We start from the raw sequence: 15,128 nt of genomic DNA on the forward strand, positions 1-15,128 counted from the left end.
TGGGGGAATATTTAAATAATGAATTAAAGGGGAGGGATAAAACGGCAGGAGCGAGTGCCTAGTGATTTAAAAAGGCTATCTTAAAAGCCACTGGATTGTATGTAAAGGTAAAAGGAAGAAGTAACGATGTAAGGGCTATGGTCAATGAAAAAAAGTCTGCCTATAGGAGGTATAAAGAGCCTGGAAGTATAGCTGACAGAGTGGTGTATAAAATGAGACAGAAGGAGGCAAAACAGATAACATATGCTGCTAAAGCCTCAAAAGAGGAAGAAATTACCAACAGAAACTGAATTTAAACATGCTTGGGATAAACATATAATAATAATTAATAATAATAATTTATTGGATTTGTATGCCGCCCCTCTCCGTAGACTCGGGGCGGTTAACAACAATGATAAAAACAGCATGTGACAATCCAATAATAAAACAACTAAAAACCCTTATTATAAAACCAAACATACACACAAACATACCATGCATAACTTGTAATGGCCTAGGGGGAAGAAATATCTCAACTCCCCCATGCCTGACGGTATAAATGAGTCTTGAGTAGTTTACGAAAGACAGGGAGGGTGGGGGCAATTCTAATCTCCGGGGGGAGTTGGTTCCAGAGGGCCGGGGCCGCCACAGAGAAGGCTCTTCCCCTGGGGCCCGCCAAACGACATTGTTTAGTCGACGGGACCTGGAGAAGGCCCACTCTGTGGGACCTTATCGGTCGCTGGGATTCGTGCAGTAGCAGGCGGTTCCGTAGGTAGTCTGGTCCAAAGCCATGTAGGGCTTTAAAGGTCATGACCAACACTTTGAATTGTGACCGGAAACTGATTGGCAGCCAATGCAAGCCACGGAGTGTTGAAGAAACATGGGCGAATCTTGGAAGCCCCACGATGGCTCTCACGGCTGCATTCTGCACGATCTCCATCCCAAGATAAAATACAGGAAATAGTATAAGGGCAGACTAGATGGGCCATGACGTCTTTTTCTGCCTTCAATCTTCTATGTTTCTATGTATACCATTACACATTACTTCAGCAGAACTGAATATACAACTGAGTATGTCTGACAGGATTCCAATAAAGTTTGAACCATCATAAAATAATTTTGACACGACTTAAATTTTCTCCATGTTTTTTTAAAAATCAAACTTTTCCATGTATACATTATCCAACGTTTTCATTCAAATATTTTTATTTTATGCTTGAATTGTTTCACTGCAGTTTATAAATCTAAAAAAAATAAATATTTATTTCACAGCTATTAATAACATGTAAACATTCAGGAACGTGACATACTCCCACACCCACCCTCCAATAACTCTTATCTGCTTGGTTCAAAGTATCACTTCCCTGACCAAAGTCTTTAAAAAACTGTGAAAAAAGTAAATAATTTAACTAAAATTTTAAAACTACTCCAATAATTGAGACTAAGAAAAATAAAATCTTAGTTCTGCCCAAGAGAAAATAAGAATTTGCTGATAATTCCGGACTCATGCCAAGCAACTGAGTTTGGATTACCATGAATGAAATCTCAAAATTTAAGGGATTTTTTTTTTCATAGTTTTAATTAACAAATAACAGCTCTCTGGACATTTGAAGGAACTGCCAATGAAAACACCATTGACATCCCCTTGATTGCTTTCATTGTAAAAGATGATGAACTATCATAGTTGCAAGATAAAATGATTGCTATATAATTTTTCCTCATTATCATGGTAAATTACTGCCTTTTCACCAAGCCCATCTCCAAACATGGAGAAATATGTTGTACTTGCTTTCTCTTTCTATTTATTGTAACTTTGTTTATTTTAACAAAGCAGCCCCAATTCCATAAAGCAATAGATCAGAGGTCTTCAAACTTGGCAACTTTAAGACTTGTGGAGTTAGATTAGATTAGATTTATTGGATTTATATGCCGCCCCTCTCCGCAGACTCGGGGCGGCTCACAACAATGGCAAAAACAGTACATAGTGACAAATCTAATATTTACCAATCTAATTAGTTTTAGGTTAAAAAATTCATAAAAGCAACCCCAATATATATAAAAAACAAGCACACAATCAATCATACACCAAAACAACATGGGCAAGGGGGAGATGTTTCAATTCCCCCACGGCAGAGGTGGGTTTTAAGGAGTTTACGAAAGGCAAGGAGGGTGGGGGCAATCCTAATCTCAGGGGGGAGCTGGTTCCAGAGGGTCGGAGCCACCACAGAGAAGGCTCTTCCCCTGTGTCCCGCCAGACGACATTGTTTAGTCGACGGGACCCGGAGAAGGCCAACTCTGTGGGACCTAACCGGTCGCTGGGATTCGTGCGGCAGAAGGCGGTTCCGGAGATATTCTGGTCCGGTGCCATGAAGGGCTTTATAGGTCATAACCCACACTTTGAATTGTGACCGGAAACTGATCGGCAACCAATGCAGACTGCGGAGTGTTGGAGTAACATGGGCATACTTAGAGAAGCCCATGATTGCTCTCGCAGCTGCATTCTGCACGATCTGGAGTTTCCGAACATTTTTCAAAGGCAGCCCCATGTAGAGAGCATTACAGTAGTCGAGCCTCGAGGTGATGAGGGCATGAGTGATTGTGAGCAATGACTCCCGGTCCAAATAGGGCCGCAACTGGCGCACCAGGCGAACCTGGGCAAACGCCCCCCTTGCCACAGCTGAAAGGTGTTTCTCTAATATGAGCTGTGGATCGAGGAGGACACCCAAGTTGCGAACCCTCTCTGAGGGGGTCAATATCCCCCCCCCCAGGGTGATGGACGGACAGATGGGATTGTCCTTGGGAGGCAGAACCCACAGCCACTCCGTCTTATCCGGGTTGAGTTTGAGTCTGTTGATACCCATCCAGGCCCCAACAGCCTCCGGGCACCGGCACATCACTTCCACTGCTTCACTGAGTTGAAGTCCACAAGTGTTAAAGTTGCCAAGTTTGAAGCCCTCTACATTAGATAATTCTACTGGTGCTGCTGCTGGAGCATTTTAAAAAAAAAGTTTAACAAAATGAAAACCTAGTCTGATTTTCAGTGATTTGAAAAGAAAAGCACATCTTCCACACACACAGCAACATTTTTGCAATATGTGAAGTACTAAAATTTAGTTATGAAACTTGTGTTTATTCCAACGTTGCATTTTTATTAAGATGGCAAAATGCAATTCCACAGTTTGCATCAAGACAATCATTAATATAAGGATTTTCGGCTCCTGTGAAAGAATCAGATCACTGAACATAGTTCATGAACAAGCTTCGTATAATCACCACCGCTTGGGTATCACTCATTTTACACTGCAAAGCAGATCTAAGCATTAGCTTAATGTTCCCAATTAAATGATTGGATGGTGCTGGGTTTTTACATTATACTAAATTGAAGCCTTCACAGTGGTCGATTGCTTGGATCAACTTCGATCTGAGTATTTCTTTGTTGGTATATTTTGGAAGATCAAGTAGATTAAAACATGTATGAGATACTGGAAGATATCCGTCTCCACCTCCAGTTGGTTGGATAATAAGACTAAGGCTCTTCATTCCCAGTATAGGAATACGATCGCTCCCTGTCAAAAACACTAAAAAGGAAGAAAATGGAATAATTTAAGTCAAATATCAAAAGTTTATCAGTGTACCAGTGTATGATATACAGTGTTCCCTCGATTTTCGCGGGTTCGAACTTCGCAAATAGCCTATACCACGGTTTTTCAAAAAATATTAATTAAAAAATACTTCGTGGTTTTTTCCCTATACCACGGTTTTTCCCATCCAATGATGTCATACTTCATGGCCAAACTAATAATTTTTGCAAATAAATAACAAAAAAAAATATTATTGTTAATAAATAATTATGTTTATAAATATCAGGATCACTAAGTGCCTTATTCATTGGTGAGTACCAGTAATAATGGTGAGTAAGTGGTTGTTAAGGGAATGGGAAATGGTAATTTAGGGGTTTAAAGTCTTAAGGGATGGCTTGTGAGTCCATAGCCAAAAATGGTGTATTTACTTCCGCATCTCTACTTCGCGGAAATTCGACTTTCACGGGCGGTCTCGGAGCGCATCCCCTGCGGAAATCGAGGGAACACTGTACTGGATTACAATATAAAGAGTTTTTGTTAACATACTGTTTTAAAATACTTTTGGCTAAATACAGAATTATTTACTTTTATGGAATCTATATTAATCAGGAAATGGGTAGACAAGATATTTAAATCTTCAAGAAGGTTCAGGTAGGGATATATGTTTTCAGTCTGTTAAACATAAGGTGAACTCAGATTAGGATCACTCAGGGAAAAGTTAAGAGGGAGAAAGAGGAAGTAGAAAGGTAAGGGAGGGGAGGAGAGGGAAGTAGGAGAGGGGACGGTGCTATGAAATGAGGGGAAAACAGATTAATAAATGGTATAAATGGGTGCAAAACTAGGATATTGATTTATGATATATTGAATAGAAATACAGTAGTACCTCTAGATACGAGTTTAATTCGTTCCAGAACGGAGCTCGTATGTCGATCAACTTGTATCTGGAACAAATGACTTTAGACTTTGTTTTTCCCCGCCGAGATAACCAGAAGCAAGGATTCTTGCGCCACCTAGTGGAAGCTCGGCTCGTATCCCGAATTTGAGCTCGGGTGTCGAACAGAAATTTCGCTCCCGTCATGGCTCGTAACTTGGAATACTCGCATGTGGAGCAGATCGTATCTAGAGGTACTACTGTAGATAATTATGTATGTTTTGATATGACTTATGATATATGCACGGATGCGTACATGGAGATTGTAGGGGGAAAATAAACTGTTCCACAAAATAATTTAGCGTTAAGAGAGTGAATCAGTTAACCACAGGGAAGACTATTATCATGGTGCTACCACCCATCACCCCAACACTTACACACCAGATATCCAAAACTCCGTGTTAATTCTAAAATAAGCTAAAGAAATACATTCCTCCATTTAGGAGGAAAAATGTTTTGATTTTTCCTAAGAGTAAAAAAGAACGTCGTTTATGAATTAAAAGGAATGTTTAACAAAGTTATGTTTAATAAAATGAGAGAATGCTAAGGATTCTTAGAAAACTTAAAATAATAAGTCTATAGTATTTGTTTGAAATATTCACTTTGTACTTTTCCCCTTCTCGGCTTTTTAAAAATGTATTGTACTTATGCTTCCCACAATACATTCTACATTTTATGGGCAACATTGGCTGATATTTTCAAGCTGGTATATTCTCTTCTCTAGTGTGAAGGGGTGAGAAAAACCGCTTTCTACATGATTCCCGGAATTCTGGTTTATCTGAACTATGGTTTGATAATAAACTCTGATCACTGACCCAGGCTTCTTTGAATAAATTGTAAGATAGACATAGACTACAAAAATACATAACTAGACACCCAATTCTGCAGTAAGATTACCCAATCTTTACATCGGCATATCTTGTACCAGGGACTGCTGAAGGGGGGGAACAGACTTTCCCATTCCAAGAGCTAAAATGGTTTTCATTTCTTTTTTTTTAAAAAAATCCCTCAATTTATTCAATTTATACAGCTTCTCCTCTCACTTGCATGTGATTTTGCACAGGGTAGGGTACTCAATGAAGACAAAAACAAAAAACTTCAATCATAAATTAAAAACCGTTAAAAAGCAAAGTAAGTCAGTCACCTGCCTTCTGGATAGTTAAAAGTAAAACTGAATAATTCTGGGTGGCTCTTGCTTATGTTGGAAAGGAGAAGGAGGACAGATTTAGCATTACAGTGGTACCTCTACTTATGAACGCCTCTACCTATGAAGTTTTCAAGATATTGAACCGTGTCTTTAACACTTTTTTGCCTCTACTCAAGAACCATTTTCTACTTACAAACCCTCACTTCTCTTTCGGTTGCTGCTGCGAGCAGCGGCCAAAACGGTGCTTCTAAGGAGCTCTCCGCAGCCGCCCCATTTCGCTGCCACTTTCCCCTCTCGCCCTCCACTTCCTTCGCTCCCCACAGCCGACCCATCCCGCTGCCAAAATCCCCCCCTCACCTACCGCTTCCTTCGCTCCATCTTGCTGCCAAAATCACCCTTCCAGACACTTCCCACGCCACCCCAAATGGCTTCAAAATTCACCTCTCCAAACGCTTCCTTCGCTGCCCCAAATGGCTTCAAAATTCACCTCTCCAAACGCTTCCTTCGCTGCCCCAAATGGCTTCAAAATTCACCTCTCCAAACGCTTCCTTCGCTGCCCCAAATGGCTTCAAAATTCACCTCTCCAAACGCTTCCTTCGCTGCCCCAAATGGCTTCAAAATTCACCTCTCCAAACGCTTCCTTCGCTGCCCCAAATGGCTTCAAAATTCACCTCTCCAAACGCTTCCTTCGCTGCCCCAAATGGCTTCAAAATTCACCTCTCCAAACGCTTCCTTCGCTGCCCCAAATCGCTTCAAAATTCACCTCTCCAAACGCTTCCTTCGCTGCCCCAAATCGCTTCAAAATTCACCTCTCCAAACGCTTCCTTCGCTGCCCCAAATCGCTTCAAAATTCACCTCTCCAAACGCTTCCTTCACTGCCCCAAATCGCTTCAAAATTCACCTCTCCAAACGCTTCCTTCACTGCCCCAAATCGCTTCAAAATTCACCTCTCCAAACGCTTCCTTCGCTGCCCCAAATGGCTTCAAAATTCACCTCTCCAAACGCTTCCTTCGCTGCCCCAAATCGCTTCAAAATTCACCTCTCCAAACGCTTCCTTCGCTGCCCCAAATCGCTTCAAAATTCACCTCTCCAAACGCTTCCTTCGCTGCCCCAAATCGCTTCAAAATTCACCTCTCCAAACGCTTCCTTCACTGCCCCAAATCGCTTCAAAATTCACCTCTCCAAACGCTTCCTTCACTGCCCCAAATCGCTTCAAAATTCACCTCTCCAAACGCTTCCTTCGCTGCCCCAAATCGCTTCAAAATTCACCTCTCCAAACGCTTCCTTCACTGCCCCAAATCGCTTCAAAATTCACCTCTCAAAACGCTTCCTTCGCTGCCCCAAATCGCTTCAAAATTCACCTCTCCAAACGCTTCCTTCGCTGCCCCAAATCGCTTCAAAATTCACCTCTCCAAACGCTTCCTTCGCTGCCCCAAATCGCTTCAAAATTCACCTCTCAAAACGCTTCCTTCGCTGCCCCAAATCGCTTCAAAATTCACCTCTCCAAACGCTTCCTTCGCTGCCCCAAATCGCTTCAAAATTCACCTCTCCAAACGCTTCCTTCACTGCCCCAAATCGCTTCAAAATTCACCTCTCCAAACGCTTCCTTCGCTGCCCCAAATCGCTTCAAAATTCACCTCTCCAAACGCTTCCTTCGCTGCCCCAAATCGCTTCAAAATTCACCTCTCCAAACGCTTCCTTCGCTGCCCCAAATCGCTTCAAAATTCACCTCTCCAAACGCTTCCTTCGCTGCCCCAAATCGCTTCAAAATTCACCTCTCCAAACGCTTCCTTCACTGCCCCAAATCGCTTCAAAATTCACCTCTCCAAACGCTTCCTTCACTGCCCCAAATCGCTTCAAAATTCACCTCTCCAAACGCTTCCTTCGCTGCCCCAAATCGCTTCAAAATTCACCTCTCAAAACGCTTCCTTCGCTGCCCCAAATCGCTTCAAAATTCACCTCTCCAAACGCTTCCTTCGCTGCCCCAAATCGCTTCAAAATTCACCTCTCCAAACGCTTCCTTCGCTGCCCCAAATCGCTTCAAAATTCACCTCTCCAAACGCTTCCTTCGCTGCCCCAAATCGCTTCAAAATTCACCTCTCCAAACGCTTCCTTCGCTGCCCCAAATCGCTTCAAAATTCACCTCTCCAAACGCTTCCTTCGCTGCCCCAAATCGCTTCAAAATTCACCTCTCCAAACGCTTCCTTCACTGCCCCAAATCGCTTCAAAATTCACCTCTCCAAACGCTTCCTTCGCTGCCCCAAATCGCTTCAAAATTCACCTCTCCAAACACTTCCTTCGCTGCCCCAAATCGCTTCAAAATTCACCTCTCCAAACGCTTCCTTCACTGCCCCAAATCGCTTCAAAATTCACCTCTCCAAACGCTTCCTTCACTGCCCCAAATCGCTTCAAAATTCACCTCTCCAAACGCTTCCTTCGCTGCCCCAAATCGCTTCAAAATTCACCTCTCCAAACGCTTCCTTCGCTGCCCCAAATCGCTTCAAAATTCACCTCTCCAAACGCTTCCTTCACTGCCCCAAATCGCTTCAAAATTCACCTCTCCAAACGCTTCCTTCGCTGCCCCAAATCGCTTCAAAATTCACCTCTCCAAACGCTTCCTTCGCTGCCCCAAATCACTTCAAAATTCACCTCTCCAAACGCTTCCTTCGCTGCCCCAAATCGCTTCAAAATTCACCTCTCCAAACGCTTCCTTCACTGCCCCAAATCGCTTCAAAATTCACCTCTCCAAACGCTTCCTTCGCTGCCCCAAATCGCTTCAAAATTCACCTCTCCAAACGCTTCCTTCGCTGCCCCAAATCGCTTCAAAATTCACCTCTCCAAACGCTTCCTTCGCTGCCCCAAATCGCTTCAAAATTCACCTCTCCAAACGCTTCCTTCACTGCCCCAAATCGCTTCAAAAGGAAGTGATTTGGGGCAGCAAAGGAAGCATTTGGAGGGGTGAATTTTGAAGCGATTTCAGGCAGCGAAGGAAGCGTCTGGAGGGGTGATTTTGGAAGCAATTTGGGGCAGACACTTCCTTCGCTGCTGTCTCCACTTGTTTGTCTTCATTAGGACCTCCATTCCTCGCTTCTCCTCGCTGCCTGTTTCCACTCCGTTTGCCTTCGCTTCGTCCGCCTGCCGCTTTTTCTTTTAAGCCTTAAAGTTTTGGATTTTCCTAATGGGTTTGCACGCATTATTTGCTTTTACATTGATTCCTATGGGAAAAATCGCTTCTACTTACGAATGTTTCTACAATGGTACCTCTATTTACGAATTAAATTCGTAAATAGAGGTACCATTGTATATGCAAAATAGGATCCCAATGGTCCAGATGTATTCATTTTATGAAGATACTTACACAGAAACTGTTTCTTCTTTTCCAGTGATAACTCATGAAAAACTTCCCAGAACAATTTAATTGTTGGATGGTCTGCCCAATATTCTCCTTTGTACTGAGTATTCTAAGGAGAGGGGGGGGAAATCAAAATCACACTATTAAAGAACATTATCTCTGGGATTCTTTCTTCCTTCTCTCCTGCTAATAGTAGGCTAGGTTGACCATCAAACAGACACTGAAGCGCAGGCAAGGACACTGTAAGGAACTGTGCAATATGCATGCTTCAATAAGCTATTTAAAAACTTTAGCTACAATCTTCTATTAAGTGATATTTATCATGAGATATCTGGGGAAACATGCAAAGGACTGCAGCATACATAATTTTTCATTTTCTAACCCACTATTTGAACGTTTACCACCAACCATAAAGGTTCAATATCTATAGTGAGTTGACAGATATTAAATTTTCCTTTCTTTTCATGACAGTGTTCTGTATTACCAAAGGTCATACATAGGGAAGGACAAGAAATCTTGGGAAATAATCTTGGCAATTCCTGAACAGCAGCTAATTTCTGGCAGAGCCACAAACCTTCTCTAGTTCTTTCCAGTCATAGTTTGTGTTCCCAATCACCATTGCTTGCAGTTCATTAGGCTCAAACAGCTGAAGAACTTTACCGCCACACACTTTGTGAAAGCCTTCATGGAATGCATCATAGAGCGAAGCCACCGATTTATTGAAGATGTAGTCCACGTAGGCGTCCACAAACTCTTGCCTAAAATCAAATTAAAAGAAAAGCCCATTAGAAGGAATTCGTAGACAATCCATTTAGCAGTGGCAATTTTTCTTTTCTTATGAACATTTCTTCTTCCTTCTACAAAATATTGAAGTTCCGCCCTGTTGTGGTTACCTCTGGCCCAGCTCCTGCCCCAAAGACTGTGGATGTGGGGGAGACATCCACATGCCGCAGGCCTGTTTTGCTCCCAGTGGAATCTGCTGATGAAGGCTCCTCTGACCAAGAAGACATGAGTGACAGGGAGGAGGAGAGTGTGGCAGACAGCTCAGAAGGAGATCAATTATCTTTCTCCTCCTTGGATTCAGAACAAGAGTTAATGATACAGCCATGCATGCGGAGAGTGATGCATAGGCAGCAACAACTGAGAGATTATTATTAAAGAAAATGAGGTCACCTGTGGTTGGGTGGGGCTGTGGTCATTAGTGAGGCTGCTATAAAGAGCAGCGTGTGGGTTTGGCCATTGTGGAGGATTATCTGATCATTGTGTTTTGTGCCTGCTTTGCTGACTTTGACCTTTGGTTTGTTGCTTTTTCCCCGCTTTGAAACTAAACCAGAGCAAAGTGTGTTTCACTTTGTGAAAGAAGGACTGTGAATTGCCTCACAGCTGCAAGCTAAGTATCTCAGAACTGATAAGGGACTTGTACCAATTACCAGTTTGTTTGGAGACGAATGCTCTTTGCTATACAAAAAGAAGGCTTAGTTTAAGTGAATTTTCGTTATAAAGAACATTGTTTTGAATTTTCAAACGTGTGCGTGTCTGAAATTTGTATCTGACTTTTCGGGAGGATTCTGCCAGAGAGCTCGACAGAACACGCCCCTAGTCTTCGGAGAGGGGCGGCATACAAGTCTATAAATTATTATTATATTCTACAAAATATTTAGTCAGGCAAAGGCTTGGTTCAGCTAAGTCATGAACAGATATAGTTATGGAAGAGCAGTTTCTCCTCCTTATTCTGAAGTTTCATTTATAACATACATTTAGCCCAAACATCTTGTTATGTCTGATTTAAAGTAGGTTAAGTTAACATAGCACTAGCTTCTTTAATGGTTTCCCCTACATCACAGGATAGAGCAGTGTTTCCCAACCTTAGCAATTTGAAGATATTTGGACTTCAACTCCCAGAATTCCCCAGCCAGCATTTGCTGGCTGGGGAATTCTGGGAGTTGAAGTCCAAATATCTTCAAGTTGCCAAGGTTGGGAAACACTGGGATAGAGCACCAAAATTAAGAACAGCTCATCCCCAGCTTTATTAGCCAGAGTTTATGAAATCAGAGAGGGCTTATATCTGATCATTAGTGTGTTGATGCCTTGATTCTTTTTAGTTAATTTTGAATTAAAAATAGAAACATGAAATGGTAAATGAAGTAAACTATTAAAACCTACCTATTCTGTTTGACAACAGGGATATCAGCACCGTTTGGAATTAGCTCTTTAACTTCTGTGGCACCAAAGTTTTCAACCGTAATCTGTTCAGGAGAGAACAAGTACCTTACTGTTGGCTTGCAGAAGATTTCAACGTTGTTTTGTAAGGAGCATTGCATCAAATTTTCACTCAAGACAGAAACATATATACTCATGTAGTATGGTTATACAGTGATACCTTGTCTTACAAACGCCTCGTCATACAAACTTTTTGAGATACAAACCCGGGGTTTAAGATTTTTTTGCTTCTTCTTACAAACTATTTTCACCTTACAAACCCACTGCCCCTGCTGGGATACCCCGCCTCCAGACCTTCCGTTGCCAGTGAAGCACCCGTTTTTGTGCTGCTGGGATTCCCCTGAGGCTCCCCTCCATGGGAAACCCCACCTCTGGACTTCCGTGTCTTTGTGATGCTGCAGGGGAATCCCAGCAGCACAAAAATGGGTGCTTCGCTGGCAACGGAAGTCCGGAGGTGGGGTTTCCCAGCGAGGGGAGCCTCAGTGAAATCGCAGCATCACAAAAACACAGAGGTCTGGAAGTGGGGTTTCGAGGACTTCAGTGTTTTTGTGATGCTGCAATTTCACTGATGCTCCCTTCGCTGGGAAACTCCACCTCTGGACTTCTATTGCCAGCGAAGCGCTCATTTTTGCGATGCTGAGATTCCCCTACTGGGATTCCCCTGCAGCATTGAAAAAACACAGAAGTCCGGAGGTGGGGTTTCCCATGCATGGGAGCCTCATGGGAATCCCGGCAGCGCAAAAATGGGTGCTTCGGCTGGCAAAAGGGGTGAATTTTGGGCTTGCACGCATTAATCACTTTTCCATTGATTTCTATGGGAAACATTGTTTCGTCTTACAAACTTTTCCTCTTAAGAACCTCGTCCTGGAACCAATTAAGTTTGTAAGACAAGGTATCACTGTACAGTATTACTTTTATCCTTCTCATCCATTTCACTAACCTTCTCTATTGGTATCATTATTATGATTATCCTTCATTATGTTTTAATTATATGTTGTAACATTATTATGAATATTATTACTTTGCTGTTTTGGCATGTACACTGAGAAATTATGCATCAGAGACAAATTCCTTGTGTTTAATCACACTTGATCAACAAAGTAATCCATTTGTAGATTAATATTCATTCCATTTTGAAATGAACTGACAAATGTGCTAATGGATAATGCTTACTGTAAAGTTGAGGCAGAAGGTATCTTCCACATCATCTTCTGGATAATCTAGCAATTGTTGCATACTCCTGGAAAATCAAATATTCTAATCTTTCATTTCAGCAACAGAACTTACTTAGACTCTACAAACTTGAAAGTATTTGGTATTTTTCTACCAAAACTGAGACCCAATGAGATACATCCACGAAACACTGCAATGCAGAATATAAGCACCTTCAGTTCAGTTATCCATCCTTCAGGATTTTCAGCTCTAATGGTACCTCTTCTGGCCTCCTCCCAACTCTTCATGCTTCCTCCCCTCTTTAAATATATTTTGTTTTTGCAAACTTAGATGGTGCATGCTGTTTTGACAATGATATTGAAATCTGTTTTGACAATTACATTGCAATCACTTCATATCAGGAGTTAATCCAGCAGGTTCTGACAGATCCTGGAGAACTGGTATTGGAAATTTTAAGTAGTTCAGAAAACTGGAAAATATCACCGCTAGCTGGCCCCTGAATGGGGAGGGAACAGGGATTTTGCAGTAACCTTCCCCTAGTGTGGGGAGGGAATGGGGATTTTACAGTACCCTGCCCCTGCCACACCTCCCAAGCTACATCAACAGAACCGGTAGTAAACAAAATATGGATTTCATCACTGCTCCATATGTAACTATTTCATTCACAGTACTACAACAGTACTTATTGTAATTCCAGGCACCATTTTATGGCACTTGCCGGCATTTTTTCTAACATTCCAACATATGAGCTGGGGTGGCGCAGCAGGTAGAGTGCTGTACTGCAGGCCACTGAAGCTGACTATAGATCTGAAGGTCAGCGGTTCAAATCTCATCACCGGCTCAAGGTTGACTCAGCCTTCCATCCTTCCGAGGTAGGTAAAATGAGGACCTGGATTGTGGGGGCAATAGCCTAGCTCTGTTAAAAAGTGCTATTGCTAACATGTTGTAAGCCGCCCTGAGTCTAGGAAGAAGGGCGGCATAAAAAGTGGATGGATGGATGGATGGATGGATGGATGGATGGATGGATGGATGGATGGATGGATGGATGGATAGATAGATAGATAGATAGATAGATAGATAGATAGATAGATAGATAGATAGATAGATAGATAGATAGATAAATATGGCACAATTCTCAACTATGCAAAAATTCTCTTTGACGGCACTGTCTTAAAGCAAACCCTGTTACATTGCCTGCTTTTTTATTTTGATAACCTTCATCCCAAAGTCTTAAAGGATGTGTTTTTAAATAGGCACAAATACATTTGTTAAAATGCTTTGAATTTTATTGAGTTGTACCGTAATTCCAAACCCGGGAAAAGCAATGAAAATGCCAGGCAGATTTTGTATGTTCATTCAGCACCTTATAAAGTCTGACCATGACAACAGAGGACAAAGTGATGGCTCTTTCTCTAAGTCAGATTTCAGAAAAAATATGAAGCCAAATAACAGGCTGGTCCAAAGGGAAGAAATGATCTCAAGTCGGTAGCACCAATTTCTTAGTACACCCACCAAATATTTATCATCATCATCATCAAATTTGTGTTTTTAATCAAGAACGCTACATCAAAATTGATTAAACCACAAATGTGTGTATATTAACACTCTAAGCAGTGCAAAATAAGCAACATTTATAAGTCATCTCCTGATTAACAATACAGAACTTAATTATTTTCATTAATGAGACAAGACAAAGTACAGGTAATTTAATTTCTATATTATAATATCAACTACAATGGTGTTTACCTGCCAACATCAGGCATTAGCTCTTTGAGGTCTTCCAGGGAAGGTTTCTTGTTCAGAAGCTTCTTATATAAAGCCAATGGAAAGTGAAGTTCTACAATAGTAAAATTATATATTGCTAGTCCGCAAACAACACCAATCAGATGAAACAAGTCACTGTCTTCAAAGGTCTGTGAACACAAATGAAAAATAATTCAACAGAAAGCAAAGCAAATAATGTTAAGCTACATTGTTCCATGAAGAACTTAATACAGTGATACCTTGTCTTACAAACTTAATTGGTTCCGGGATGAGGTTCTTAGGGTGAAAAGTTTGTAAGACGAAACAATGTTTCCCATAGGAATCAATGGAAAAGCGATTAATGCATGCAAGCAAGCCCAAAATTCACCCCTTTTGCCAGCCAAAGCACCCGTTTTTGCGCTGCATCGCAAAAACACCAAAGTCCTCGAAACCCCACCGTCGGACCTCTGTGTTTTTGCGATGCTGTGATTTCTCTGAGGCTCCCCTCGCTGGGAAACCCCACCTCCGGACTTCCGTTGCCAGCGAAGCGCCCGTTTTTGCACTACTGGGATTTCCCTGCTGGGATGCCCCTGCAGCATCACAAAAGCACGGAAGTCCAGAGGTGGGTTTTCCCATGGAGGGGAGCCTCAGGGGAATCCCAGCAGTGCAAAAACGGGTGCTTCGCTGGCAACGGAAGTCCGGAGGCGGGGCATCCCAGCGGCAGCGGTGGGTTTGGAGGGTGAAAATAGTTTGTAAGAAGAGGCAAAAAAATCTAAAAACCCCGGGTTTGTATTTCGAAAAGTTTATATGACGAGGCGTTTGTAAGACAAGGTATCACTGTATTATTTAAATTCTACAAGTAATCTGTGTGTTCAATAAATATCAAACCTTAAGTAAAATTTGAACCTTTTGGAAAGCCAAAACACTGAAAGTTAATTCATATTTCAGACTGGAATTTACATTATTAAAAATTCTTCTAAACTGATACTTTCCCTCAGAAAA

At 41.9% G+C, this 15,128-nt stretch overlaps 1 protein-coding gene across 1 annotated transcript in view; it reads right to left on the bottom strand.

Annotated features, from left to right (window-relative positions):
• Positions 1-3,107: 3,107 nt before the first annotated feature.
• The window catches only part of HERC4 (HECT and RLD domain containing E3 ubiquitin protein ligase 4), a 59,387-nt gene continuing 47,366 nt past the window's right edge, over positions 3,108-15,128 (bottom strand). The window contains exons 20-25 of the mRNA XM_070752165.1: positions 14,130-14,296; positions 12,384-12,450; positions 11,154-11,236; positions 9,565-9,748; positions 8,997-9,099; positions 3,108-3,557 (exon numbers count right to left, since the gene is read on the bottom strand). Coding sequence (XP_070608266.1) covers positions 3,349-3,557; positions 8,997-9,099; positions 9,565-9,748; positions 11,154-11,236; positions 12,384-12,450; positions 14,130-14,296 — 813 coding nt within the window. The 3' untranslated portion in view covers positions 3,108-3,348. The remainder of the gene's footprint in view (positions 3,558-8,996; positions 9,100-9,564; positions 9,749-11,153; positions 11,237-12,383; positions 12,451-14,129; positions 14,297-15,128) is intronic.

This window comes from Erythrolamprus reginae, chromosome 5 (genome assembly GCF_031021105.1).
Source record: "Erythrolamprus reginae isolate rEryReg1 chromosome 5, rEryReg1.hap1, whole genome shotgun sequence".
Taxonomy (NCBI): Eukaryota; Metazoa; Chordata; class Lepidosauria; order Squamata; family Dipsadidae; genus Erythrolamprus; species Erythrolamprus reginae.